At 57.6% G+C, this 27,881-nt stretch overlaps 1 protein-coding gene across 1 annotated transcript; it reads left to right on the forward strand.

Annotated features, from left to right (window-relative positions):
• Nucleotides 1-119: 119 nt before the first annotated feature.
• MFSD4A (major facilitator superfamily domain containing 4A) lies at nt 120-27,132 on the forward strand. The gene is made up of 10 exons (XM_059673583.1): nt 120-435; nt 10,109-10,307; nt 10,894-11,154; nt 14,247-14,415; nt 14,822-14,937; nt 16,391-16,564; nt 18,475-18,622; nt 22,294-22,364; nt 23,452-23,572; nt 24,894-27,132. Exons 1-10 carry the CDS (start codon nt 206-208, stop codon nt 24,947-24,949), a joined length of 1,545 nt encoding a protein of 514 aa, XP_059529566.1. The 5' UTR covers nt 120-205; the 3' UTR covers nt 24,950-27,132.
• Nucleotides 27,133-27,881: the final 749 nt, after the last annotated feature.

The raw sequence follows: 27,881 nt of genomic DNA on the forward strand, positions 1-27,881 counted from the left end.
TGCGGGTGCGGGAAGGCTCGGGAGGCTGCACCGGACACGGAGCCCGCGGCCGCAGACCCGCCCCCGCCCCCCCACCCCCGGCCCAGGGGCGGGGCCCTCCCGGCCGGCCCTCCCGGCCCCTCCCCGGCGCTAGCCTCCCGGCCGGCCGGCCCTCCGCGGGCGGCACTCGGCACCGCGCTCCGCGCCGCAGCCGCCAGCCGGGGCCATGGGCTGCGACGGCCGCTTGTCGGGGCTGCTGCGCCGCCACCTGCTGCCCACGCTCACCTACTGGAGCGTCTTCTTCAGCTTCGGCCTGTGCATCGCCTTCCTGGGGCCCACGCTGCTGGACCTGCGCTGCCAGACGCACAGCTCGCTCGCCCAGATCTCCTGGGTCTTCTTCTCACAGCAGCTCTGCCTCCTGCTGGGCAGCGTCCTCGGGGGCGTCTTCAAGCGGACGTGAGTGCGACCCGGCCCGGCCCGGCCCTGCCCACCGCCTGGCGCTGCGACCACCCCTCCCACCCTGCCCGCTGCGTGCCCCCCGCGCCTCCCACCCCCCGCCAGCTCTCCCGGAAAACTCTCCCCCGAGACTGGATTGTTTATCGGCCTCCACTCACCCCCGGAGGGGTGCACCCAGCTCTCCCCGCTGCCCCCACCCACACCCCGGGGGGAGAGGGGTGATGGAGTTTGCAGGGAGGGCCCTCCCGCGCGGGCCCGAGGTTTGTCAGGGGGTTGGAAGTGAGGTGGAAGGAGAATGGGAGTGTCCCCTCCGGCGGCGAGGGGCCAGAGCGGGGCTGAGGCTCACCAAACCCCTGGGGCGCGCTCCCGCCCACCATCAGCTCAGACCGGCTGCCACAGGCTCCAGGGTCCCGTGTGTTCCTGCTCCTGAGGGGCCGGGGGCCTGCATGGAGGAGGAGGGCACCTGGAGGCAGAGCCCTTTCACCTGCGGGACCTCCCTCCAGGGCCTGTAGGGCAGGCGCAGGTGTCTTACCTAGAGCGGCGTAAGGTGACCCTGTCCCTGTGCCAGGTCCCTTCCACTCCCTCTCCTTCCTGGCCTCTGCCCAGGGCTGGCCCTGGAGTGCCTGGCGTGGCCCCAGAGACTTCTTTTTGGATTTCATAGCAGAGCGTCCATCTCCTGCTGGAATTGGACGGGCCGCCTCCAGGGCGCCCTGTGGGGAGATAGCAGAATCACGCTCCCGGTGCACCTGGGAGAGCAGAGCCAAAGCTGGGGGTGGATGACTTGCAAGCCAGAAGCTGCTGGGAGATTTTTCTAGTCTCCGCGAGGGGCCGGCGGTTTCCTGGGTTGCATGGGCTGGAGCAGGCCCACAGCCTGGGAGCAAAACCACAGGAGGGGTCTCCCAGAGAAAGCTCTGGGGGGGCCGCTCTGGGCCAAGGGCTACCCCTTTGGGCTCATTCCCAGAGGTATCCATGAGGGTAGGTTTTCCTGTCCACCTCACTTCCAGAGCCGATGGAGAGGGGCACAGGTGTCGTACTTTAAGCCACTCAAGTGACAAAACAGGATCAGTTAGGGAGCAATTATCCCCACTATGAAATTCTCTTGTAAACGGAAGAATTCTCCTCTTAATAAGCACCTCTCCTTGTGTATACTAATGTTTCTGTGGGTTTTGGACAGGATTGGGTGTATATGAGATTCAGAAAGTCTTTAAAAGCATAAGATCCATTCCGATTCTGCCTAGGGGTGTTTTTTAATTTATTTTTAAAATTACATTGGACATCCAATATTATATTCGTGTGAGGTGTACAACATAGTGGTTAGGCATTTATATACCTTGTCAACTGACCACCCTGATAGGTCTCGTACCCATCTGGCACCATACACAGTCGTTAAAATATTCTTGACTATATTCCCTAGGCTGTATTTTACAGCCTGGGCCCATTTTTATAACTGCAAATTTGGACTTCTTAGTCCTTTCACCCTTTTCACCCATCCTCCTCAGCCTCCTTCCCATGTGGCAACCATCAGTTTGTTCTCTGTCTCTGTGAGTTTATTTCTGTTTCGTTTGCTTGTGGGTTTTTTTTTAGATTTCACATATAAGTGAAATCACCTGGTATTTGTCTTTTTCTGTCTGACTTATTTTACCTAGCAACACACCCTCTCGGTCCATCCATGTTGTCACAAAAGGCAAGATTTCATTCATTGTTTGTGGCCGACTGATGTTCCATTGTATATATGTACCACCGCTATTTCATCCACTTGTCTATTGGTGGGCACTTGGCTTGTTTCCATTTCTTGGCTGTTGTGAATACTGCTGCGGTCCATGTAGAGGCGCACCTATCTTTTCAAATTAGCGTTTTAGATTTCTTCCAGGAGTGGCATTGCTGGTCATGGGGAAGTTCTATTTTTAATTTTTTGAGGAACCTCCATGCTGTTTTTCATCCTGGCGGCACCAATTTGCAATCCCACCAATCATGCACGAGGGTTCCCTTTTCTCCACGTCCTTGGCAACACTTGTTTGTTGGTTTATTGATGATAGCTCTTCTGACAGGTGTGAGGTGATCTGCCTAAGTGGTTGGCAAACTGCGGCTCGAGAGCCACATGCGGCTCTTTGGCCCCTTGAGTGTGGCTCTTCCTAAGCCTTTGGAGTACCCTAATTAAGTTAATAACAATGTACCTACCTATATAGTTTAAGTTTAAAAAATTTGGCTCTCAAAAGAAATTTCAATCGTTGTACTGTTGATATTTGGCTCTGTTGACTAATGAGTTTGCCGACCACTGGCTGCCCTAGAGTTTAATTAGAGACCTAGCAAGATGTTTTTCTGGCTTTGTTCTCCTTTGCTAAGTATTTTGATTTGCAAACACTCCCTTACTTGCAACCTTTCCGTGCACTGAACCAAAAGGGGAATGAGTATCACTCTAAATGGCGGGTTGTTTGCCGGTCTTTGTGAGAGGGGCAGATACACGCCCCGGTGAGCCATCTCTTCCTTGCTGGCTCTGCACCTCCCTCAGGTTCCTTACTCAACAGGGGGCTCTGAACAGGCAGTGGAAAGGGTCTTGCAGCAGGAAACCTACTCGTAGAAAAGAAAAGTGATCATGGCAACAATAATCCCTAACTTTACTGAGGACTTACCCAGTGCCAGGCACTGCCCCTAGTACCTCGCTTGTATCAGCTCATGTAATCTTCACAACAACCCCGAAGAGAAGTACTATTATTTCCATGTTTTGCAGAAGGAAGCTGAGGCACAAGAGGTTAAGAGACCTGCCCCGGGCCCCACAGCTGTAAGAGGCCTCGTCTGGGTGTGGACCCAGGCGTTTGTCTCTAGAACCAGAGACCTTAGAATGCCTCTTGCTCTATGAGTAGGTCATTTTCAACTCTGCAGGGTACAAGGTATACCCTGTACTCCTGGGCACAGGCATGGCTGACTCCCCCGGGAAGGAAACTGTGGGCCTCTGGGGCTTCCTGCTATAACCAGAGGGGTGGGGGTAGGGCAGGGCCGGCGGGTGGGATGGGAGGGAATGGGGGAGGGGGAGCAGGTCCTGGCAGTGTTTCGGGTTTAAATTCTGAACCTTAGTCCTTCCATCCCCAAGACAAAATGTTGCAAAGAGCCCTCTCCTTTGGCTCAGAGCAAACGGTGGAAATGGAGGGATATCACAGGCTGGCCTGTATGTAAATGGCAGTCACCACCTCGCCAGGGCTGGGTAGCTCATCATGACTCCCCATCCTCCCCAGCCCCCCTCAGCAAACACAACCTCCACCAGCCCTGAAACCAGCCTCTAAAGCTTGATTCCTCGGGGCCTCCCCACCTCTCAGTTAAAGTGCTAACACCCTGCAAGTGCTTTTCAGCTTAAGTGATTACTGGCTTCTGCACAGGCTCCTGCTTGTCAGTGGGGGATTGGCTGAACCTTGCCGAGGGCCAGCTGTTGCAGAGGAGTGGGGCGAGCGCAGAGCCTTGGAGAGGAGAGTCCTGGCAGCTTCTTTCTCTAGGATTCCTGCTCAGTTCTGCCTGCTGTTTGCCCCAGACCCAGGGCCAGGGCTGAATAGTTTCCAGATGCCTCCGTAGGGACATGCATGGGAGGGACTGGGGTGTGGAAAGCCTTGGGTGTTAGAATGGGTGCAGGGGAGGAACCAGTGTGCACGCTGTTTGTTATCTATCTATCTATCTATCTATCTATCTATCTATCTATCTATCTATCATCTATCTATCTCTATTTCTCTTCTAGCAGAGAGAGATGTTGAAGGAGGCCACCACATGCAGGCCAAGAGGGAGAAGGGTGCACATTAGGGCCAGAAGAGCAGGAAATAGTTCATATAAAACGCACGGCCACCTGGTAGGCAGGGTGTGCAGGTATGTGCTTTGTCAGACAGGAAAGAGGAGGGGTATTTAGACAACAGTTGAGAGTTCCTTTCCTGGTTTCCTGGGGACCTGTCTAACTACCCTGGGCAGTTTAGGGGACCCCTTTATCTGAAAGGCATCAGGTAGGTGAGTGGCTTTCCGAGCTTCCCCGTCTCCTCCCAGCCTCACCTTGGCCTCTCCCCTGGATACACCCTGCTAACTGAAGCCTCACTGAGTCCTTCCCCCCTTTGCCCTATTCACTATCTCCTTCTCTACCTTTCTTTTTCTCTCACATTCCTGCAAGTCCTGCCCTGCCCATGACCCAGCTCCAACTCCCTCCTGCCCCTTGCACAAGACCCAGTCTTCTTTGCAAGATTCCCCAGGATACTCTCAGACCTGCTTCCCCACGAAGCTGGCCCCTGCGGGGACACAGGACAAGAGCCGGTTCCTTCCTCTAGTCTGGGCCCTCGGTTGGTCTCCCATCGAGAGAGCCTGCGCCTCTCTCGCCAGCAGCTTGTTCGCCTTGCAACATGCTGCAACCCTACCAGCGTCAGCCAGGTGTGCTTCTCGCTTTAAAAGTCCATCTCACCACGGAGTTGCCGTGACCCAGCAGGTCCACTCCTAGGTGTGCGCCTCAAAGAAAAGAACTGGAAACATACACGCCCCCCCCCCCAAAACCTGTCTACTCAGAGCATGTGCGTATTCAGAGCAGCATTAGTCAGCATCGCCAAAAAGTGGAAACAAACCAAATGTCCATCCACAAAAGAGGCCAGCTAGAGGGGGGCCTCTTCTCCCCCGGCCCCTTCCTCCGTCATTGCCAGCCTGCCCTAGCTCCCAGGGGGGGCCCTGTCTCCTGGTTTCTTGTTGGGTCCATCTACACAGCCTACTACTCAGCCATAACAAGAATGAAGTGCTGGCATGCGCTTCAGCGTGGAGGAACCTTGAAACACTGTGCTGAGTGCACGAAGCCAGGCACAGGACATACTGTATGATTTCATTTCCACGAAAATGCAGAGCAGGACAATCCATCGCTCCAAAAAGTAGATTCCTCACCCAGGGCGGGGCCGGGCTGTGGAGAGGGAGGGGAGTGCCTGCACATGGGCACGGCTTTCCTTTGGGGCCGATGGAAACCCTCGAAACTTAGATTGTGGTCGTGGGCTTACAGCTCTGAACATATTAACAGCCAGTGAACTGTACACGTTGAATAGCTGAGTGGGATGGTATGTAAAGTATAGATCAGTTTTAAATGTAAAAACAATCTTCAGACTCATCCCTCATTCAACAAAGACCTCTTGAGCCACACCCCGTTTTGGGGGGTGAGCACGACAGACAAGGTCCCTGCTCTCCTGAGCCTGCGTTCTGGAGGGTCATTCCAGTGGAACGAAGGAAATAAACAGAGTAAGGATGGAGAGGAGCAGAACTGGGGGAGAGTAACAGGGGTGGTCAGGGAAGGCCTCTCTGAGGAGGTGACGTTGGCGCTGACACCTGAATGAGATAGTCACGTGCTGGGGGAGAGGCGTTCTAGGCCAACAGAACTTCAGGTCCAGCCAGTGTGTAAGAACACCCGTGGGAGCCCAGTGCCCACTGGGCCGGGGCACATCATCGGGCACAGAGTGTAGCCCGGCCTCAGGTTGGGGTTTCCCCCAGGTACCCTCAGCCATCACACAGAGCCCTGAACAAGCTGGGGTGTCCGTGCTGGGCTGACCCAGCTAGCGGGGGGCCTCTTCTCCCCCGGCCCCTTCCTCAGCCATCACCCTGGCTGGAGCTGCAGTCTCCAGCCTGCCCTAGCTCCCAGGGGGAGCCCTTGTCCCAGGCCCCCACTCTTGTCGCGGGGGCTGCCCGTCTTTTCGGGGTGGATGGGTGCTGAGGATGCCTCTGACCCTCCTCGGTTCTGCATCCCGCCCCTCTGCCCTGGTCTTCAAGGCCGGAGATCATCCAGGGTAGGGGATCCCCGAGGCAAAATGTGAGGAGGATGTCAGTGCCCCTCCTGGGGTCACTCATTGGAACCGGGGTTGCTCAGTCTGTGGTGACAAGGGGCAGTCATTCCCCCAACCCTGGGGAGTGGAAGGCAGGACAGGCTGCGGACACCTTGCTGCTTCAGTCCTCCTTGTTTTGATGCCAAGCAGCCCCTTGACCACACAAAGCCACGTCAAGGTGATGGGTCACGTGTGCCCTCTGGGTAAGGCAGAGCACCTGGCCGACAGGGTCAGCAATATGCTCAAGGTCACCCAGCAAACTGGCAGGGTTGGCACCCCCAGGCGGGGCGGGGGGGGAGGACCTGGCTCCTTGCCCTCCCTCCCGTTCTCTTTAACCTTCCATGGGGAGCTGGTAATGAGTAACCTGGGCATTTCCCTGGCTCCCTAAGGACCGGCTCCCTGGACTGTCCACGCTGTTCCTGGGCCTGGGGCTCTTCCCATAACCGGCCTGACTTACCCTCTGAACCCAGGACCGGGGGAGGGCAGACCGACGACACTGTGCTGGCCTTGGCCAGGATTGGGAGTTAAGAAACTGGATCCTGGCTCGGCGTTACTCTGCCCTCCTTCCGTGTCCGGGCCCGGTTCCTGATCTGTAATATGAGGGGAGGCCGCCGAGGCCCTTGTCACTCTAGCTGTCCCTGGACCAGCCTCCGAGTCACCCAGAGGGTGCTGCAGCAGGCACAGCACCAGCCTGTGCCCCTCCTGTGGGGCATGCTTCTCTGGGCCTGGCAGTGCTCTCTGGAGGAGTCCGCAGGGAGGGGGCAGCAGGGCGGGGGGTGGCGGGGGGGCCGGGGAAGATCCCGGTGAGTGAGCCAGGAGGACGGGCTGGAACAGCACTGACTGCCCAGCAGCTTCGTGAGGCAGCGCCTACCATCCCCATGTGATACGGAGGAAACTGAGGCGCAGGGGCTGCCTGTACGTGGCCCGCCCCAGGCCACCCCCTGGGACTGGCAAAGGTGGGCCAGACCAGTCTTCCAATTGCTAGTCTAAATCCCGCCGCATCCGCACTGCCAGAGCTGTTTTGACATTTTTATTTTATAATTTTCCGTTTATCCATAGTCCTGGGAGGGGCCGCTGACCAAACTATTAGGTGGCCAAGCCAGTTCGTATATTTCCTTCTGGCTCTGAGACTCCTTTTTCGTGGCTGGAGGGGGTGGCCAGCAGGGAGCACGAGGGAGATTGTGCAGAGCCTGGTCTCAGGAAGCAGTGGTGCACAGCTCTGGCCCAGAACATGAGCCCCAGGGGTCCCGCTCTGTTCTGAAGGAATTGGTTCAGGCTGGTCTGGGAATGGCCCTGCCGACCAGCGGGGAGGACGGCAGCCCGGGATCTGCACGCAGTGCCCCCGTTCACTGGGAGCAGTCTCCATCCCCTCACGCCCAGGAACCCAGGCCCACGGGGGCTCAGCCCGCCTCAGCCTCAGCCGGTGGGTGGCAGCTCCCACCACTGCCCAGAAGGGGCAGGAGAGGCAGGGAGGGCACTTCCGGGCAGGCTCCCCCCCTCTCCTTTCTGCCCGGCCTCTCTGCCTCCCTCCTTCCTGTGGGCATCAAGTGTCCTTCTCAAGAATGACAGGGTGAGAGGGTCCAGATGGGAGAGAGGAGAGGCCTGGACAGGGCAGCCCGCTGGCCACCAGCCCTTCCCCAGCCCCTTTCCTGAGCCCCTGCTGTCCTACTCAGCACCTTCCTGGCATCTCTCTGCCGCCCCCCTCAGGCCCACATCAGCCTCCTAGTCTCCGTGCTTTCTCCGCGCTGTCCTGTGCGCTGGGACGAGACAGGCCTTCCCCCCGCCTCCCGTTTCACCAGCCGCATCCAGCACCTTCTCCGGGCCGAGCACAGTGCCGGGCACGGGGTCCCACAGATGCCTGGGCGGTGGGAGAGGCGGGCCATGAGGCCAGCAGTGCCTCTGGAGCTCCCATCACACCAGCAGAGGGACCCTGGGGCTCATGTTCCAGCAACTGTAGCTGCAGGCTCCCTCATGCTCCCTGCTGGCCACCCCCTCCACCTGGCTGGGACTGTGGCCCAACACCAGCCTTCCAGCCTTACACACACACACACATGCACACACACATGCGCACACACATGTGCACACACACATGAACACACACATACATGCATGCACACACACATGCACATGTGCCCTCCTCCAAGGGCATGGAGCATGGCATGGAAGACCTGGGGTTAAGTCCAGGCTCTGTCAGCTACTTTCTCAGCCTCAGTTTACTTTGGGTCAACAATTGCAAAGTCTACCTCCCAGCATGGTCATGTGCAGGTGCCTTGGACCCTGAAGTGTTGGTCTTTGTTGTGTAAACTCCTGCGCCCCAGCTCCTTCCCAGCCTGCCCCTCGACCTGCCCCAGGACTGAGTACTGAGGCTCACTCAGGGGTCTGGGGCAGGTGCCACGTGCCAGCTCTTCCGGAGCGCTCCTGTGCCCGGGCACCTGTGCTTCCCCCGAGTGGTGAGTGAGTGGTGGGGCTGTCGCCGCTGTGTCCTGGGTCAGCGCAGGGGGCGTTTGAAGGAGGGAGGGGCCCTCTTGGGGTCCCTGAAGTCGGGCCAGCCAGGAGGGTGCAACATCTGGGCTCCTTAAACATCTGTGTAGGGGAGAGAGGGGGAGGGAGAGCTGGTACGAAAGTCCTGCGTTTTTAGTGCCCCGAGGAGGCGTGGGCACCACCTGTGTTGGCGTCAGAGGTGGGGAGCCGCAGCCACCGGGGAGCCGGAAGCAGAAGCTCCGTGAGCGCCCAGGCTGCCAGCGCTGGGGGCCCACAGAGCAGGGCTGGCGGGGCGGGGGGGCGGGGGCGGGGTGTCCCTGTTTTCCTCACAGTGGCCAGGGTGAGCGAGCTTTCCCACGCCCCTCACACAGCTCGGAGTGGGAACAGGCAGGGGTCATGGTCAGTAATCTGTTGGGCAGATCAGCCTGGAAACAAGAAAGAGAAAATAACAGACTGCTACGGTCAGCCGAGCCCTCTGATAACGGATTAATCAAAGATGAGAGCTGAGCGCCAGGGCGCAGAGGCCGGACCCTCCGTGGAGGGCAGGGTCGGGGTGAGGAGGGGCGCGTTTCGCTTTTCTTCACGGTGCCGCCGATTCAGACACATCTCGCCATGTGCCCTGTCCGTCCCACGCTCAGCAGCCACAGAGGCTGGCTGGGGCTCCCCAACTCTTCCTAAGTCAGAAGTTTCTGCACAACTTCTTCCTTCCAGAACCTCTTGCTGCCCAGTCTCCTTCCTCCCACATTGGCCTGGCAGGCTGGTCCCAGGAAATACCAGGCTCCCTTCCTGCCTCTGAGAGTGCTATCAGGCAGGGTGTACGGAAAGGACCTGGACAGAGCCTTAGGCGCCCCATTCATTCCCTCTCGGGGGACAGGCCCTCCACCCACCTGTGGTGGGCTCCTCTGGGGGATGCCTCTCAATGGGGGTGCCCACAGAGCCCCCCATCCAGATACTGGCCAGATACAGGGCCCAACAGCTCTGCCCATCGAGGGGGTTACCAAGTCACCCCGACACCTCGCTGTGGGCCTTGGGCTCAGGGAACTGTGCTTCATGCATGTGGCCCAGTTCCCTTGAAATCCTCAAACCAGACTCCCCTCTAGTCACTTACAGGTAAACAATACAAACTTGTTGTAAGCAAAATAATAGCAGCTACACTCTGTTAAGGCCCACGTATCCCCGCACATGCTCTCCGGAGTCCTCACAACACGGCCCCTGAGGGGGCTGTTCTCTGAGACTTGGGCTCCTTAAACATCTTGCCCACGGCCCAGAGCCAGTAAGTGACAGAGCCTCTTCCCAGCGTCCTTCCCCTTCTGCCAGCGCATGGGGGGCCGGCCCCGCGGGCTCCGGGCCCCTCCACTGACCGCGCCCCTCCCTGACCGCAGCCTGGCCCAGTCGCTGTGGGCCCTCTTCACCTCCTCTCTGACCATCTCCCTGGTGTTCGCCGTCATCCCCTTCTGCCGCAACGTGAAGGTGCTGGCCTCCGTCATGGCGCTGGCGGGCCTGGCCATGGGCTGCATTGACACCGTGGCCAACATGCAGCTGGTGAGGATCTACCAGAAGGACTCGGCCATCTTCCTCCAGGTGAGCCCACATGGGCACGAGCTGGGGGCGGGGAGGGGCCTGTCCCTCTGTCCGTCTCTCCCAGCCCCTCTGCCCGGGCTCAGGGTGCTGATGCAGGAACAGCTCCAGGGGCACAGTCCGGTGTGACTGGCGGGGCCATGTCTCTGGGCGTAGCACTGGCCCTGCCTGCAGGGCGCTCACAGGAGTCTGGGCACTAAGCAGAGAGTTGGTTGTCACTGGGAAGTGGCGTGACAGGCGGGCTGTTTTCCTCCTGTCTCCTCCCCCCTCTCTGCATTTCTTCCTGTTTCCTCATCCTCCAGTTACCGGGACTCCAGCCCAGCCCTTCCCTTCGCTAGCCCTCCTCCCTTTGGTGGGTGCTAACATGGGAACAGTCCGCCCTGGGGGTTAAGATTTGGGGAAGGAGGGAGAGCAGCCACTGTCATCATCGTCCCAGGACACGCGGGTGGCTGGGAGCTCACTCCCTCTCCTGCCTCCCACTCCCTCGTTCCCACCTGGGCCAGGCAGGGGCTCCCAGATGGGACACAGACGCGGGTGGGGTATGAAGCCTGAGCCATCACCCCCCACGCTCCCTCTCCTCCTTCCCCAGGTTCTCCATTTCTTTGTGGGCTTTGGGGCTCTGCTGAGCCCCCTGATCGCCGACCCCTTCCTATCGGAGAACAGCTGCTTGCCGGCCAATAGCACGGTCAACATCACCTCCGGCAGTCGCCTCTTCCACGCCTCCAGGGTCCTGGGCCAGCACCATGCAGGGGCCTGGCCTTGGGCCAACCAGACGCTCCCCGGGCTGTCCCCGCCAGACGGAGCAGGAACCCGCGTGTCCTACGCCTTCTGGATCATGGCCCTGATCAACGTGAGTGCCACTGGGATGGGCGGGGTGAGGGGACGGGGGAGGGAGGGGTCAGTCACAGCCACGAGTACCAGTCCATCCCGGCTCCTGCTGAAGATGTTTCTGATTCTGGGAAACGGGTTGAGGCTGAGTGTGCCCTCGGGAAAGCAAGCGGGTGGGAGAGCTGACCCCCAGGATTTATCTGAGCACAAGGAGGGCTGCGGAAGCTCACCTCCAGGTCCTTCGGGGTGGCACCCTGTGACTGCAGTTCTCCGGGGAGATAGAGCAGGGCACAGGGTTGGCCCAGTGAAATCGGGGCCCGCCTTCAAGTCGTCAGGTAAAGGTGACCCTGGGCCCGAGGCTGCGGGCCAGGCCGGGCCCTTCTCCGGGCTCCTGAACGGAGACTGACTACCTCACTGTGACTGGGTCAGGCACTGAGGCCCCCTGAGCCCCCAGCTCACACCCTCCCCATCAGCACAGACTCTGGTCTCTGGCTGGACACCTCCTCGGCTGCTCTGTGACCCACGCCGGGTTCCCCCATGGTAGCCTGGGCTGGGGCAGAAGGAGAGGTGGGGGGACTCCCCCACCCCAACCTCTGGCCCTGCTTGGGAGGGACTGTCAGGAGCGGCCCTGGCCCCCTGGCTTGGGCCCAGCAGGGGCTGGGAGTGCGGAGTGTTCCGGTGGCCCCTGGCCTGCTGACTGGGATGGAGTCACCGTGCGGCTGGTCACTCTGACTTAGAGCTTCTCCTGCGCTGAGCAGACTTGTCACCCCCAGAGGCGGGCCGGCTGGGTTCAGGCAAGACCGGCAGCTGCCCGGCTGCTGCGGGGACTGAGAGCTGCTGTGCAGGTAGCACTGAAAGGGGCTCTTGAGACCACCTGGCCAGTCCCCCTGAGCCTCGGTGTCACACCATCACAGCTCAATGCCCTGATGGGGGCCAGCAAGAGGCCAGGCCGGGCTGGAAGCCCGACTCCTAGCACAAACCTCCTGCCTGCGGCCACTGCTCATTGTCCTTGCTTCTCCTTCGTAACTTTCTGTCCCCAGAACAGAATCTCCCCCTCTTCCCCTCTCACTCCACCCCCTGCCTTTCCTGCCGGCCCATCATTGCTTGGGAACAGGCCGTGTTGGGCCGCGATGTCCAAGGAGACCCTGCACAGGGAGGAGCAGTGTCAGCGCCATGTCAGCTGGGACTCTGGGGCCAGGAGGCTGGAGGGTCCACAAAAGCCCCAGGCTTCCTCCTGCCCCCCAAGGTGCAGGCTGGGGGCACTTCCTCCTGCCCCCCAAGGTGCAGGCTGGGGGCGCTTCCTCCTGCCCCCCAAGGTGCAGGCTGGGGGCGCTTCCTCCTGCCCCCCAAGGTGCAGGCTGGGGGCGCTTCCTCCTGCCCCCCAAGGTGCAGGCTGGGGGCGCTTCCTCCTGCCCCCCAAGGTGCAGGCTGGGGGCGCTTCCTCCTGCCCCCCAAGGTGCAGGCTGGGGGCGCTTCCTCCTGCCCCCCAAGGTGCAGGCTGGGGGCGCTTCCTCCTGCCCCCCAAGGTGCAGGCTGGGGGCGCTTTCTCCTGCCCCCCAAGGTGCAGGCTGGGGGCGCTTTGTTGGCTGCAGGGTTTCCGTATTTTTTCCATCGCTTTGTGTCTGAAGGTAAACAGCCCACACAGAAGAGAATGAGCCATGCAAGCGAGCATGTGGGTGACGGTGGGTGTGCACACATACACACACTTATACACACACTTATACACATGCACACACACACACAGCCCACCTGGCACTCTCTGACTTTCAAGGTGGCTTCTTCTGGAGATGGAGTGTGTGCCTGTGGCAATGCCAGGTGTGCCGTCTCCCCACCACCCGCCTCCCTGGAAGCCCCGCCTGAGTGGCCCCTTCGCAGCCGTGTGCCTTGGCCCTCACTCGGCATTGGCCTTCTGCACCAGCGGCCTTGCGTGGGTTTCCTGTTCCCCCATAGGACCGGAGGGAGAGCTTCGTCACCCAGACCCGGCCTCCTCAGGGCGGGAACTGTCTCCCTCCATTCGGGCCCAATCGGTGGCTCTCACTCTCCAGGCAGAGTCTGACCTTGGACTTATTTTTGAGGGTGGAGGGAGGCTCCCAAGGTGCCCACAGGGCGTGCCAGCACAGGCTGGCGTGCAGGTGGCTTGGGAAATGCTGGAGCGAGCCAGCCTGGCTGCAGGCTGGGGAGGCTCCCTCACAGCTGCCCAGGCGCACTTAGCTCCCGAGCCTCCTCTTTCCTAAGAGGAGGAACTGGGTGGGAGGCGGCAGCAAGGGCAGAGGCCGGACTGGATGAGGCCCTCCTGGCAGCAGGTGGTTGGACTCATGCAGGGCACCCAAGGGAGGTGGCAGAGGCTTCTCCGGACTCCTCAGACAGGAGACCCTCCTCCCTGCTCTGGGAGTTCGTGACGCCTAAGCGGCTCCCGTAACACTGGGCTTGGGTGTGTTGCTCGTAGCAGGCATTTTTAAATCAAAAGGAGTCCGAGTCTCTCCCATTCAGACACCAAGCCCCCAAGGACAGCCTCTGCCTCCTGGGGTTTAACATCACCCACACAACTCCCGAGGTGGCGAGGGCACTGGGCAGAGGCAGGGTGCCCGGGTGCCAGCCCTGCTCTGCCTGAAGTCAGCTGTGTGACCCGCGCTAATGCTCGCTGGGCCTCTAGCTCACCGCTCCGGTCTCTTCCAGTTCTAACGGGTTCTGACTAAGTGATAACTCTGAGCCTCACTGGCCCCATCTGGAAAATGGGGATGACAATCCCCCCAGCAGGGTTCATAGAGCCGAGATGAGCCAAAGCAGAGCTTCTTTGGAAACGCGTTTCGCTCTGGCACCTCTCCTGCCAGCAGAGGCCCGGTGCGAGTCTGTGCTTTGCGGGTGGCACGTACCTGCCTCTTCAGGGAAACAGAGGCAGTCCGGTTGGGCAGCAATTCCACCAAGCCTGCGCAGGGGCGAGGCTGCGTTCGCTGGGGGCGCCTCTTAGGTGGGCGGCCTTGGAAAGGAGCTGTCTTCTCCCAGGACCGCGCAGACCTGCGCCCCACGACCGTGCGGGCGAACGCAGTGGGCCCGGCGTGGGAAGGGGGGAGCCTGGCGGGAACGGGGCCCTCCTGACCCTCTGCCCACCCGCAGCTCCCGGTGCCCATGGCTGTGCTGTATCTGCTGTCCAAAGAGCGGCTGCTGACCTGCTGCCCGCAGCGGAGGCCGCTGCTCCTGTCTGCGGATGAGCTCGCCCTGGAGACCCAGCCTCCCGAGAAGGAAGCCGCTTCCTCGCTGCCCCCAAAGGTTCCGTCACACCCAGGTGGGGGCCCTCACGGACCTTCATGTCACAGCCCCACACCGAGGCTCCTCCGGTAACCCCTCCCCCAGAGGGTGACCGTAGGCCACAGGCGATAGAGGTTGGAAAAGAACCTTGGCGCCAGTGGTCTCATGAGGCAGGAGATGGAGCAGCCTGGCCAAGGGAACCAGGGAGGCAGGCTTCCGGCTCCAACCTTGCTGTGTGACCTTGGGCAAGTTACTTGACCTCTCTGAGCCTTGCTTCCACCAGGCCTGTGAGGTGGCCAGGGGCTGATTCTAGCAGATGGTTGGTTGAAGCTAGAGAAGGTAGGAGGCCGTAGGTGGTCCTCCATGCCGCCAGCCGCTTCCCCTGGGCACGCGGAGGCACGGGCGGGAGCGAGGCTCAGCCCTGCTCTTCTCGTCTCATCCAGCGCACGAGGACCTGTTCAGCTGCTGCCGGAGGAGGAACTTCAGGGGAGCCCCTTACTCCTTCTTCGCCATCCACGTCACAGCTGCCCTGGTCCTGTTCATGACCGACGGGATGACGGTGAGCCTGCCCCCGGGGCGCCCCTTCCTGGGGACCCTCCGCCGAGACTCCAGTCTGGGGGTGGCAAGAGAAGGAGAGAGGCATCAAGGTTTCCTAGAGCCCTCACCTGTGGTTCAGTCAACCCCAAACTTCAAACTAAAAGTCCAGGGGTGACTGTTTCCAGAATCACTCACAGCCCCTTGGTACTGCGGTCTTCTGTCCCAGCCAGTGGTTTACATGTTCGTTAACTCTGGAGAGAGGGGCCTATGGGTTTGTCACTAAGTGCAGGCCACCCTGAGTTTTTTTGTTTTTAAATATATATTTTATTGATTTTTTACAGAGAGGAAGGGAGAGAGATAGAGAGTTAGAAACATCGATCAGCTGCCTCTTGCACACTCCCTACTGGGGATGTGCCCATAACCAAGGTACATGCCCTTGACCGGCATCGAACCTGGGACCCTTAAGTCCGCAGGCCGATGCTCTATCCACTGAGCCAAACAGGCCAGGGCCCACCCCGAGTTTTTTTTTTTTTTTTTTTTATATTTTATTGATCTTTTACAGAGAAGAAGGGAGAGAGATAGAGAGTCAGAAACATCGATGAGAGAGAAACATCGACCAGCTGCCTCCTGCACATCTCCTACTGGGGATGTGCCCGCAACCTAGGTACATGCCCTTGACCGGAATCGAACCTGGGACCCTTCAGTCCATAGGCCGACGCTCTATCCACTGAGCCAAACCGGTTTTGGCCCACCCCGAGTTTTTTAAAGGGGCAGAGCCCTGTTCCGCCAAGCAGAGGTCATGCCAGGTGAACTCGGGGGCACTCTGCTCCCTGGAACACATCCCGCACCTGGGCTCCTTTGCCAGGTCGCACAAACCAGCCACAGATATCGGGGCCCAGCGGTTCGGTCTGCTGGTGACCTCTGTCACACTGCGTAATGCCTTCTTCTAGAACTCTCTAAGGGTTAGATTAGGACGGTGTGAATGGCCGACTCACTGATGGCCACGTGAGGGGCTCTCCAGAGAGAAAGCCCGCACCCTCGGCGACCTGGCGGGAGGTGCTCGTGTCGGCCGGTGCTGGTTGACTTCCAACTCCCAGGGTGACCTCGGGCAAGTCGCTCCTCCACCCTCTCACCTGTAAAATGAGATGCTGGTACACACTCTTCAGCAAACGTCCTTCAACAAAAAGCTTTCTGTGGAATCAGGACAAATAAGACACGTAGTGGGACCCGGATCTGGTGAGGGGCCACGGAGCTCCCGCACCTCCCGGGACCCAGAGGCCAGCGCAGGTGCAGTCGGGAGCCGTGGCGCCCGGGGTCTGTCCTCGGCCCCGGCCTGTGTGCCCGGTGTGATCTTGGCCCCACGCCCACCCTTCGTGGAGCAGGAGGGTCCTCCCACACCTGCCGGCCAGGGCTTCCTCTCCCAGGGGTCTGGCCCGGCCGCGCCGCGGGTGTGCTCAGCGGGCCCGTCTCCACAGGGCGCGTATTCCACCTTCGTGTACAGCTATGCCGTGGAGAAGCCCATGTCGATGGGACACAGGACGGCTGGCTACCTCCCCAGCCTCTTCTGGGGCTTCATCACCCTGGGTCAGCTCGTCTCCATCCCCGTCTCCTCCCGCGTGAGGCCGGCCACCATGGTTTTCATCAATGTGGTGAGTGGCCTCCTCTCACTTCCTGGAGCCTCAGGAGAAGCATTCGCTCCTAGCCCTACCACCGCCCCAGGCCTTTGCTCAGAACTGACCTCTGCCAAGGGGTGCGATGTCGGGTAGAGGGAGGGGGAGATGCTGGTGAAGGAGACTGCAGATCCAGGAGGTGGAGCCTACCCTTGCGCCCTCTGCCCTCCCCCATCTGTACTGTTGTGTGTGGGTAGGTCCCAGCTGACAACCTGCCTGCAAGGGAAGCAGGTTCTGGTGTTGGTCCTCCGTGTCCACCTTGGTGCCCAGCTGGCAGAGCCTTGTGGCCAGTGGAAGCCAGGGGACCCCGGGCCTTCTCTGGGCTGGAACCTGGCATTTGCATTTGAAACTCTCCCAGGTGGTTTTCAAGCAGCCAGGCTGGCATGTGGGCTGCCTTCCAGGAACTGGTCTGCCCAGGAGGCGGGAGGTCGGGACTTGAGTGATGGGTCTTAGCTTTCACCCTGAAATGTATCTCTGGCACCACCTATGACCAAGGGTCCAGATTCCAGATTCCAGAAAGGTCTCCACCGAACCTCCTGGAAGGGCTGGACTAACCTCCATAACACCCCTGTGCAGAGGAGGGGCACACGGTCTGTTCAAACCCCCAGGGACTGGGAACTCACTCCCTGCCCACGTAGCCCCATCTGCTGTCAGAAAGTCCTTCCCTGGGTTGAGTTTCTAGCAGAGAGAGGGTTGGGAAACACTGTTGGGGCTACACAGACCAAACACGATGAGTCCCAAGAAAGGTTTTGGATTTGCCTTGTCCTGGTTTATGACCTTCCAGAAAGAAATTTCCCATCATCCAGCTCCACAAATACCTCTGTGCCTGGACTCACACCCATCCCTCCAGCCTGACCCAGAACCCAGCCGGTGACCCCCTGGTGCCTGGGCTGATGCTCAACCACTGAGCCACACCAGCTGGGCCCGGATGCACTTTGTATAGAAATTAGTCAATATTGACAAACACATTTTTAATTTTTTTAAAAAATATATTTTTATTGATTTCAGAGAGGAAGGGAGGGGAGAGAGATAGAAACATCAATGAAGAGAGAATCATTGATCGGCTGCCTCCTGCATGGCCCACACTGGGGATCGAGCTTGCAACCCAGGCATGTGCCCTTGACCAGAATGGAACCTGGGACCCTTCAGTCCACAGGCCCGCGCTCTATCCACTGAGCCAAACCAGCCAGGGCGACAAACACGTTTTTAAAAGAAATTTTAAAGGGTTGTTATACCAAAAACATTCCCATGGGGCAGTGCCCTGACTGAACTAGGAAGATTGCTGGTCCCCTGGCACATCGCAGGGGCTACCATCTGCCGGTGGAGTCCGAGCTGAATCTGGGGGGAGCCACGCTGGCCTGCCACAGCTGCTGGCCCTCTGGGAGTCCTGTCGGGATTCCTGGACGCTGGGGGACCCTGCAGCCACCACCACTCTCCTGCGACCAGGACTTCCTCCGTGAGCTCCCGGCCTTTAAGGAAGAAGCGGTTCCTCTTCGTGGTGGAGTGGAGGACCCCTGCCTCTAGCAGCAGGCACGGAGCTAATGACTTGGATGGAGTTCTCTGTGCTTACAGGCAGGGCCTTGGGGGCAGTCAGGACCCCTCACCAAGCACTTGTTGAGCGTGTGTGGTGGGCCAGTTGTTGGCGATGGCTGGGGGGGAGGGGGGGCGGGGGGGCGCACCTTCCCGGGCCTGACATTCCCTGGGCTGGGTTGGCAGCCAGGACTGCGGAAGGTGCAGTCCCCACCTCTTCCACAGGGTGGCACACTGGTCACAGCGCTGTTCCTCACGCCTGAGTGTCCAGGTCAGGAGACCGGCTCCTGCGGGTTTTTCTCTCTGACGGACACCAAGCGTTTCCCAGTTTCTAACCACCTCCGTCACCGCCCTGACAGGTCGGCGCGGTGGTGACACACCTGGTGCTTCTCGCTTTCTCCTACAACGTCATCTTCCTGTTCGCGGGCACCGCCTGCCTGGGCCTGTTCCTCAGCAGCACCTTCCCCAGCATGCTGGCCCACACCGAGGACATCCTGCAGTACAGGGGTGAGTGTGCGCCGCGCAGGGCGGGCGCAGGGCGGCCGCTCCCTCTGGCCGGCGCCACTCCCCGCCTCCTGCGAGGCTCCTGGCCGGAGGGAACAGGTTCTGATCCAGGTCCTGCGAGGCTCCTGGCCGGAGGGAACAGGTTCTGATCCAGGTGGCTCCCACTTCAACAGGATGCCTCAGTGTGTGATTTCAGGCCTCAGAGCAGCAGGACGTTCCTCTCGCCCACTTCCTTCTCCCGGAGTGATCTCCGCTGACCCACGGCTGGGTGCTGTGTGACAGGCGTGGCCGTTCCAAGTAGCGCCGAAGTCACAGCCTAGGAGGGGGTTTTACACCCCGGCGGTCATAGGGGCCCCACACACAGAGGCTTGGAGCCAGCGCCCACAGCTGCTGTGGGTTGTGACGCTGCTGCTTTGATGTCAGAAACCTCAAATTCTCTTCACGAGTTTCCTACTCTTTCTGCAGCCTCTCCAATGCAGGTGGCAAAAATCTTTTGTAAAACGAGTTCATTGAAGATAGTTGTGTTTCGAACAGTTAACGTTACCTTTAGAACAGCGGTTGCCAACTGGTGGTCTGCGAGGTCCAAAAGGTTGGCGACCGCTGCTTTAAAAGTACCTGGAGATGCCCTAGATCAGTGGTTTTCAACCTTGGCTGCACATTAGAATCCCCTGGGAATCTTTTTAAAATCCTGATTTCTGGGCCTCACCCTCCGGAAATTCTGTTTCTTTGTGATGGGGCGGGGCCACAACATTAGTAACAAAGAAACAGAATTTCCGGAGGATGGGGCCCAGAAATCAGGATTTTAAAATGATTCCCAGGTGATTCTAATGTGTAGCCAAGGTTGAAAACCACTGCTTTAGGCCTAGAGTGTCAGAAAACCAGCATTAAAGATGGGTGGTTTCTTTAGAGGAGAAAGGGGGCAAATTGGTTATTGGGGAGGTGTGTGTGTGTGTGTGGGGGGGGGGTCAGAGCAATTAGAGCTGCATCCAGCTCCGTCCCATAGCAATGAGACAGGAGACCTGCGTCCTTGAAATCTAAGGCTAACCCCCAAACCTCAGGCGAGTAGATGAAGTCGGGAGATAACGGTGATGTAAGTCACACTATATCCCAGTTTTAAGTGACCAACAACCGTTAGCGTTTAACAGGAGTAACCGCAAGTGATAGTGGGGGGTTCTGCCTGCAAATGCTCACTCAGACCCATCTTCTCGTCATTTCCCCCACCCTGCCTTCGCTCGGGCTCCATCACTTACCTGCTAGGACTCTAACAGCACCCAGCTTTCCCCGGTGTCTGATCACCTCCTTCGCTGCCTTGGCAGGTCTTGGCTTGCCTCCTTGCCCTCACCGTTGCCCCCATCAGGGGTTCAGTGCTGGCTCCCCATGAGAATCACCTGGAGCGCTCGTTACAAAACCCAGCGCCTGGGCTTGTGCTCCACCACCAAGTCTGATGTCGTGGGTCGGGAGCTGCCGGGCGATTCTAACGGGGAGCCAGGGCGGGGGCCACTCACTCACGCAGCTGTCCCCGGCACTGCCACAGGGGGCTGCCTCCACCGCTGGCCCTGGCCTTCCTGTCTTCCCATGGGGCGTGGGGCTCTCTCCTTTCCCCGGCCTCCTCCCACCCTGCTCCCCCTCAGCGCTGGCATTCTGGCTGGCTCCCTGCCGGCACATGAATCCTCAGCATGGAAAGCCTTCGGCGCCGTCCCTCCCGGAAGCTTCCCTGATCCCCACTGAAAAGGTACCCCCTCCTCTGTCCCTGTTTCTCATGTTTGATCCCCTTAAGGCTTTTGTACCTAGTTATCTGCATCTTCTCCTTGACAACACACTCCCCGTGGGCACCAGCAAGGGCCAAGGGCCGGGGCGAGGGCTGTGAGGTCATCAGCAGACCCGAGTATCCGTCCGGCCTGCCTCTCTCTGGCTTTGTGGCCTGGTGTGATTCCATTTCTTTCCCCTCTCCGAGCCTCAGTTTTCTCATCTGAAAAGTGGGGATACCAGTACTTCCCTGTGAGGATTGTTTTGCGCGTTAGAGGAAATGTAAAGCTCTTGACTCAGCCGCTTAACTGGCTCCCAGGTACTAAATATATATGTATATATGTTAACGCTAATTACTCATCAGTGTTTATCACAGTACTTGATGCTCAGAAGGTACTGGAAGGTTTTTGAATGAGTGGAACAGACAGTGGGTGCCACTGGGATTCAGAGAAGCGAGTGACCAGTGTTAGATCTCGAGGTAGCTTCATGGAAGAGATGGGACGTGAGCTGGCCCGGAATTCGGGAAGGCGGAAGGAAAAAGGAAAGGCATCCGGGGCAGTGGCCAGTGTGAGAGCAGAGGTGCAGAGACAGGGAGGAAATGATCTGCTCGATTCAAAAAACACTGTGTCTACCGTCCGTCCGTCCGTGGGCCACTGTGTGATGATAAGCAGTGATGTATCCACTGCACTAACAGCCAAGGCCCGTCCTCTCTCAGGGGCTTAACCCCGGTGGGTGAGGCTGCCCAGCAGACAGACTGGGGGGGTGGGGGGTGGAGGAGGCGGAACATGAGACGGATGAGGGGGCTGAGGGCTCACAGAGGAGCAGCAAACCCAGGTTGAGGGATGGGATGAGAGAACAGAAGGAAATCCAAGCAGGACTGGAAGCTGAGGAGGAGGAGGAGGAGGGAATGCACGTGTGGGACCAGGGGGTGAGTGTGGGTGCGCAGGTGCGGGGCTGCCGGTTCTCCTGGCTGCAGGGCAGCCTGCCAGCAGGGAGTGTGAGCTGAGTCTGCGCGCTCAACAGGCACAGGCTAGAAAGGGCCCTGGCAACCCCGGCCGGGCGTTCAGACTTGATCCTGAGGCAGTGCGGGAGGGTTTCAGCAGGGAGCTGGCCTGGCTTCAGGGGTTTGCGTGTCCAGGGCTGTGCTAAGCACTCCATGCCTCGCACCAGCGTGACCCACGCACCAGCCCTGTGACGCCCATTTCACAGAAGGAAACCGAGGCCCAGAAAAGGGAGAGAACTTGCCTCAGGTCACAGAGCTGCAGGGGACAGGGCGGGGCGTGGGGCTCTCAAAGTCGGTGCCAGGCTGGTGAGCAGGGCGCTGGTTGGGGCAGTGCCAGGGCGTCAGGACACCGTCCTGCCCAGAGTGGAGGCGGTCTGGGGTCAGGAGGTCTGTCGGGAAAGGTGGGGGCGGGCACGTTGGGAAGGGCCCTGAATGCCAGGCTAAGCACCTTGGAATTCACCAAGGAGACAAGGGTGAACCTTGAAGGTCTCAGAACAGGAAAGGTCGTAATGACGGCAGGACCTGAGCATCCTCAAAGCCCGGTGAAGAGCTCAAGTCTGGCCCTAGCTGGTTTGGCTCAGTGGATAGAGCATCAGCCTGCGGACTGAAGGGTTCCAGGTTCGATTCTGGTCAAGGGCACATGCCTGGGTTGTGAGCTTGATCCCCAGTAGGGGCCGTGCAGGAGGCAATCGATCAATGATTCTCTCTCATCATTGATGTTTCTCCCTCTCCCTTCCTCTCTGAGATCAATAACATTAAAAAAAAAAAAAAAAAAGAGCTAAAGTCTGAGAAGCCTTAGGAATGGCAAGAAGTCCTCCTAGGCAGCCATGCTGCTTCCCGGACACCGCCCAGAATAACCCGGAACACGCCGGCTGCCTGTCTCCTAACTTGTTCTCACTAAACCGAACCCTTCTCTTTTGGGTAGGCTGTGCGACCACGGTGCTGGTGACAGGGGCAGGACTTGGCGAGATGTCCCTCCAGATGCTGGTTGGCTGGGTAAGTCGGGGGAGGGGGAAGGAGCACTTGGGGTGGGCTCCTTCAAGCAGGTGGGAAGGCAAGCGGGCCCACTCGGTGTTACCTGCCTCCACTGTGGAGCCAGCCCTGGAAGCTGAGCCTCCCGATGGGGAACCTGGAGCTGGGAAGGGATGCGAGAGGCCAAGGCAAACACAGGTCATGTCTGGGAGCAGGGCCAGGGGGCCCCGTGGGAATGTTTAGCTCCCCAGCCTGGGATGGATTGCGCTGCAGAGCTCTTTGTCCATCGCTTCTCAACCGGCCACTCCCTCAGCCTGCCTCTCGGAGCCTCTGGCCACCTACAAAGGGCCCGGCTTTCCTGCCCGGACCCTGCCCTGGCCCTGGGCCGGCTCTCAGTTCTTGTCCCACACCCACCGGGCATGTGTTCACCAGGGGAAGTCAGTCTGCTTTTTACCGAAGACTGGAGTGTAGACAGTCACCCCCTTTCTGCAGCGGAGGATACTGTAGCCCAGATCAACTAAGCAGCTCGCCTCAGTCTCACACTTCTAGTGTCTGTCGGGATGACTTCCAACCCAGGTCTTTCCGTCTCCAAAGTCCCTCCTCACTGCTCCCCTGCTGGGCAGGGAAGAGCCGCATCGTACAGGGCCCTCTGCGTGCAGACGAGGGGGCAGACGAGGGGGCTTGGATGGGCTTCAGTGTGGTCTCGGGGAGGCTACGGAGGAAACTGGTGCTGATTGCTGAAGTTGGTGGTGGGTCCATGGGCGTTCCATATGCAGCTTTGACGTGTGTGTGTGTGTCTGTGTCTCTGCAAAGCTCTGGCCAGGCCTCGTGGGGAGGGAACACCTAGTGTGACTGGAGTTTTAAGGAAGACAGGGACGTTTTTCGGAAGGTTCCAGGCAGAGAGCTGAAAGGGACTGCCGTGGACCAGGATTTCTGTCGCCTCCAGAAACACGACCTTGAAACGAGGCCAACACGTTCCTGCTGCCCACGTTCCTGTCCGGCGGTGTGACCGTCCTCGGCTTGGCTAGAAAACCCGCCGGGCGAGCAGCCGCTTCCGCCCACACAGCTTCGTGTGAGGTTTCACGGCCCCCGTCTGTTTCCCCTCTGGCAGGTATTCCAGGCTCGGGGCAGCTACAGCTTCCTGGTCTGCGGCGTGATCTTTGCCTGCTTGGCTTTCACCTTCTACATCTTGCTCCTGTTTTTCCACAGGATGCACCCTGGACTCTCATCAGGTAGGGAGAGGAGCCGTTTCTGCACCCGGGGAGGAAAGCGGAGCGGGGGAGGACGTGGGAGATGCTCTGGACCTCAGCACGCCACCAGGGCTGTTCTGGTCCAAGAAAAATGCAAGGAAATGTTTACTTTTCCACAGCTTCCTCTCCCCTCTTCCTGCTTTGCCAGGCGATTGTCTGCGCTGCGAGCCACGAGGGGCTGGCTCATGGTTTCTCTACTAGGAGAGGGGCACGGACGTGAACTTGGCTTCCTGCGTCCCGCGGGCCAGGACTCTCCCGGCCTGCGCGGGGCCCTGAGCGGCAGAGCCTGCCTCCTTGGCTGGAACTCAGCCCAGCAGCCCAATTGGCCCTCTCTCTGCAGTTTAGGATTTTGACTCGAGTCCAGGTCTTTTTGTCAAAAAGAAGTCCTCGGGCCAAGTGGCAAAGAAAAGCTCCTCCAGGACAGAGGCACACCTCCGTCTCCCTGCTGCAGAACCCAGGCTGGGGGAGTCCCACAGCTATTTTCATTGCCTGTGCCCTCCCCGGCCTTTCCGCCCAGAGCTCGCATCGTCCCCACAACTGCTTCAGCCGTGCATGTGGCCAGGCCCTAAGGCAGCGGTTCTCAACCTGTGGGTCGCAACCCCTTTGGTGGTCGAACGACCCTTTCACAGGGGTCGCCTAAGACCATCCTGCATATCAGATATTTACATGACGATTCATCACAGTAGTAACATTAACAGTGATGAAGTAGCCACGAAAATAATTTTATGGTTGGGTCACAACATGAGGAACTGTATTTAATTAAAGGGCCAGAAGGTTGAGAACCACTGCCCTAAGGGAAGGTGCCCAGGCAGAGCCCTCGTCCTCCCCGTGAAAAGCAAAGTCTGGAGGGACAGGCAGCCACAGTCCTCTCTCGGCAGTGGACACATGCCCACTTTGAGCAATCAGTGCAGAAGCCCAGAAGAGCAATGGGGGGGGGTCCCCCAATCAGCCCTAACCACAGTCGTGCCGTGAGGTGGCCGGTACCAACAGCCGTCTAGTCCAGCACTCAGCACAGAGCCTCCCTTTAGGCCACACGTTCAAGAAGTGTTTGCTGAATGTCAAATGAGTGACATTGAACAAATTCCCTAATCAAGGGAGACAAAAAGAAATACATATTCCCTAAGCCCCAGACACTAGTCTCAACAAACTGCCTCCACCAACATTGCCAGAACCAGTAGGTCTAACCTGTCACCTGGCTCTCTAAGGAGCCATGGGCGGCAGAGAAGCAAGGCGGGGAAGCTCTCAGAACCAGCGCTGGCTGCAGCTGAGACGTGCTGCCTGGTTTTTATTGTTGTTGTTGCAGCTCCTCCCCAGGACAGACCATGCGGGACGGAAGGCTCCGAATGCTACCAGAGGTAGAAGTGGGGGAAAGAGGCAGGCGAATACATCGGCCTCTCGAGCACCAGTGGAGACCAAAGCGTGGAAGAAAGCTGGCCGAAAGCGGAGGCCATCGGTCCCGGCCTTCTCCACTAAATACTGGCATAGAAGGAATGAAATCGCGTTCTGGTACCTGGGTCCTCCCCGGGCAAATCATTAGGATTTTACTCAGCTAGTCCAGCGGCTTCCCTCCTCCTGGGGGGACTTGGTCAGAGCTGCCCAGGATGCTGCTGGGGAGGAGGAGGAGACTCACACTTCACTCTACTGGCCGCCTCCTGCATGGACCACACCCCAGGTTTGAAGATCACTCTCAGATGATTTTGAAAATACAGGTTGAAATCATAAAGCTTGATGATCATTGTTCTATGTAGATCTACTTTAAGTTAATCAGAACAAACCCCGTAACTCCACGGCATGCTCACACGATTTATGTGCGTTTTCCTTATTCATAGTCCAGAGTCCCTCAAATTCCTGCTGCTGGTATCAGTAGCTCATCCATGATCTAAAACAGCAAAAGGAAACGTTGAATCTTGCTTTCTTCGGGACACTAATTCAGCGGTATGCTGGGCTAGCTCCTACCAGTGTATAAGAAAAAAAAAAAAGGCTGATCGTTAAAATTTCATTTTGAGAGCCGTTTGTTAAATGCGGCCGTTATTAAAATTTAAATGATAGAAACTTACAATTAAATTACATTAAAGACAAAGGTAATGCCTACTTAATAACTCATCACTTCCTGATTTTGCTATGTCTGTGCTCTTGGAGGAATTGATGACTGTCGTGTCTGTATTGTAGAAATACTACCACTTTCAGTGATAAGGTGTTGCTGACTCGAGGTCAGCCAGAGTGGGAGTATTTACACCACAGAAATCGGCAAAAGCTACAAAGCCTGGCTTTTCTCCCCTGGAGGTGCAGGTGTTAAACATCTGCCAGCGCACCAGGGCTAGTAATCAGTGCGAACTGGTCCAGAAGTTGCCCGAGAGAATGAGATGGATGTTCTGTTTTTCTTTACTGACACTGACTAGCTTATAAAAGGTGTAGAAACGGCTCTAAGAATTTCTCAAAAACATCTAATTTAAACTTTACTTCTATAGAGAAAACAACTCTTTACAGGCATACCTCAGGGATATGGAGGGTTCAGTTCCAGACCTTCGTAATAAAGCGAGTGTCACAGTAAAGTGAGTTGCAATCTTTTTGCTGGTGGAGGCTCTCGCCTTCAATTTGTTAAAAAAAAAAAAAAAAAAAGGCAACACAATAAAGCAAATCACAATTACATGAGGTATGCCTGTGTACCAATGTCAAGTTCTTGGACAAAAATGGGACTTCTGAGCCATTCAAGCTGCGCAGTATCCTGAAAGCCGTGCCTGCCGCCCAGAGCAAGTCCCATAGCTCTACACACTCGGCAACCTGGAAAGGGGTGAGCCCTGAGACTGTAGGTCGTGAGGTGGCTGTCACAGTGACTGTGTTTAGTTCACCTGCTCTTTCTGTCTGTATACACGTGTACACGTATAAAAAGTAAGTGGATCCTGGTTCTCAGTAACCTGTCCAGGAACGCGGTTCGCATCTCCGACGTGAAAAGGTGCGCCTGGGCCTGTAGGCTGGCTGTGCGCAGCCAGCAGCGTGGAGTGGCGCTCACATCCGCCTGCGGAGACCCCCACGGCGCTGGCCTCCGCTCCTCGCTGGGGCCCTGGGCAGGGACGCCACGGAGGCTCTTCTGGCTTCGCTGTTTTCATCTGTACAGTGACGTTTCTAGAAGGAATTACCCTACCTCAAAGGAATTCTGAAAAAATTTGGTGAATGTAATTATTCATATGCCTGACAGAAACTGCTTATAAAACCTCCTCATAAGCAGCTTAGAAATTGTTCATATGTTTGTTATACGTTTATGGTAAGTCAAACAGATCCAAATTCTTTTGGAAGCTGGTGGGCTAGGGGTATAGTTTTAACTATGTCTGTAAACACTTAAAAGTATTCCATGCCAGCCAAACTTAAATGTGTAACCTAACGGTAGGGAATGACTAACCGGGGCAAAAAGAAAACAGCTGTATTTTTCTTGTGGCTTTTTTCAAGAAAACATCCTTTTTATACAGAGTTAGAAAGAAGAATCCGTGGCTATATCTACGATGACCAAGATTAATTTGTGACTATAGAAAACAAGATTGAAACAAATCTAACGGTAGGGAATGACTAACCGGGGCAAAAAGAAAACAGCTGTATTTTTCTTGTGGCTTTTTTCAAGAAAACATCCTTTTTATACAGAGTTAGAAAGAAGAATCCGTGGCTATATCTACGATGACCAAGATTAATTTGTGACTATAGAAAACAAGATTGAAACAAATTTAAGACTGCCTTTTCTAAAATAAAACATTTTAAATGGAATAAGTGTGTTATCTATTATCAAGGGCAATTGATCCTTTTATATAACCCCAGAAACAGGTCTTTATCGTAGTGTGAGTTCGCATGGCTAATGTTTTAGAAGAAACAAGATCTTACCACACAGGCCAGAGAACCACGACTCCCTCTTACACACAATCCGGATGAGAGGCGGGTGGGTGTTGATACGAGGCTGCACATTCAGTTTTCTGATCTTCTTTTTAAGAGTTCGGAGGTTCCAGGCTGCTGTGGACTTGCCGTTTCCGGATTTCCCTCTGCTACTGGACGCGGGGACGGGACCCAGCATCAGTGCGCCAGGTTCACTAACGGGAGGTATCGTGACAGGTGCTGGAGAGAATTCACTTATTCATTCAGAAGGATTTGTTGAGCCCCTACTATGCTCAAGGCACTGATCTATGTGCAAAGATAGAGCAGAAAATGAGATGCCAGTCCCTGCCTCCCAGAGGTTACGCTGCAGCTGAAGACATAGAGATGGTGAACAGAGATAAGGTGCCACAGGATGCGTGATAACGGAGGGCCACAG

This window comes from Myotis daubentonii, chromosome 18, assembly GCF_963259705.1.
Source record: "Myotis daubentonii chromosome 18, mMyoDau2.1, whole genome shotgun sequence".
In the NCBI taxonomy this organism is placed as follows: Eukaryota; Metazoa; Chordata; class Mammalia; order Chiroptera; family Vespertilionidae; genus Myotis; species Myotis daubentonii.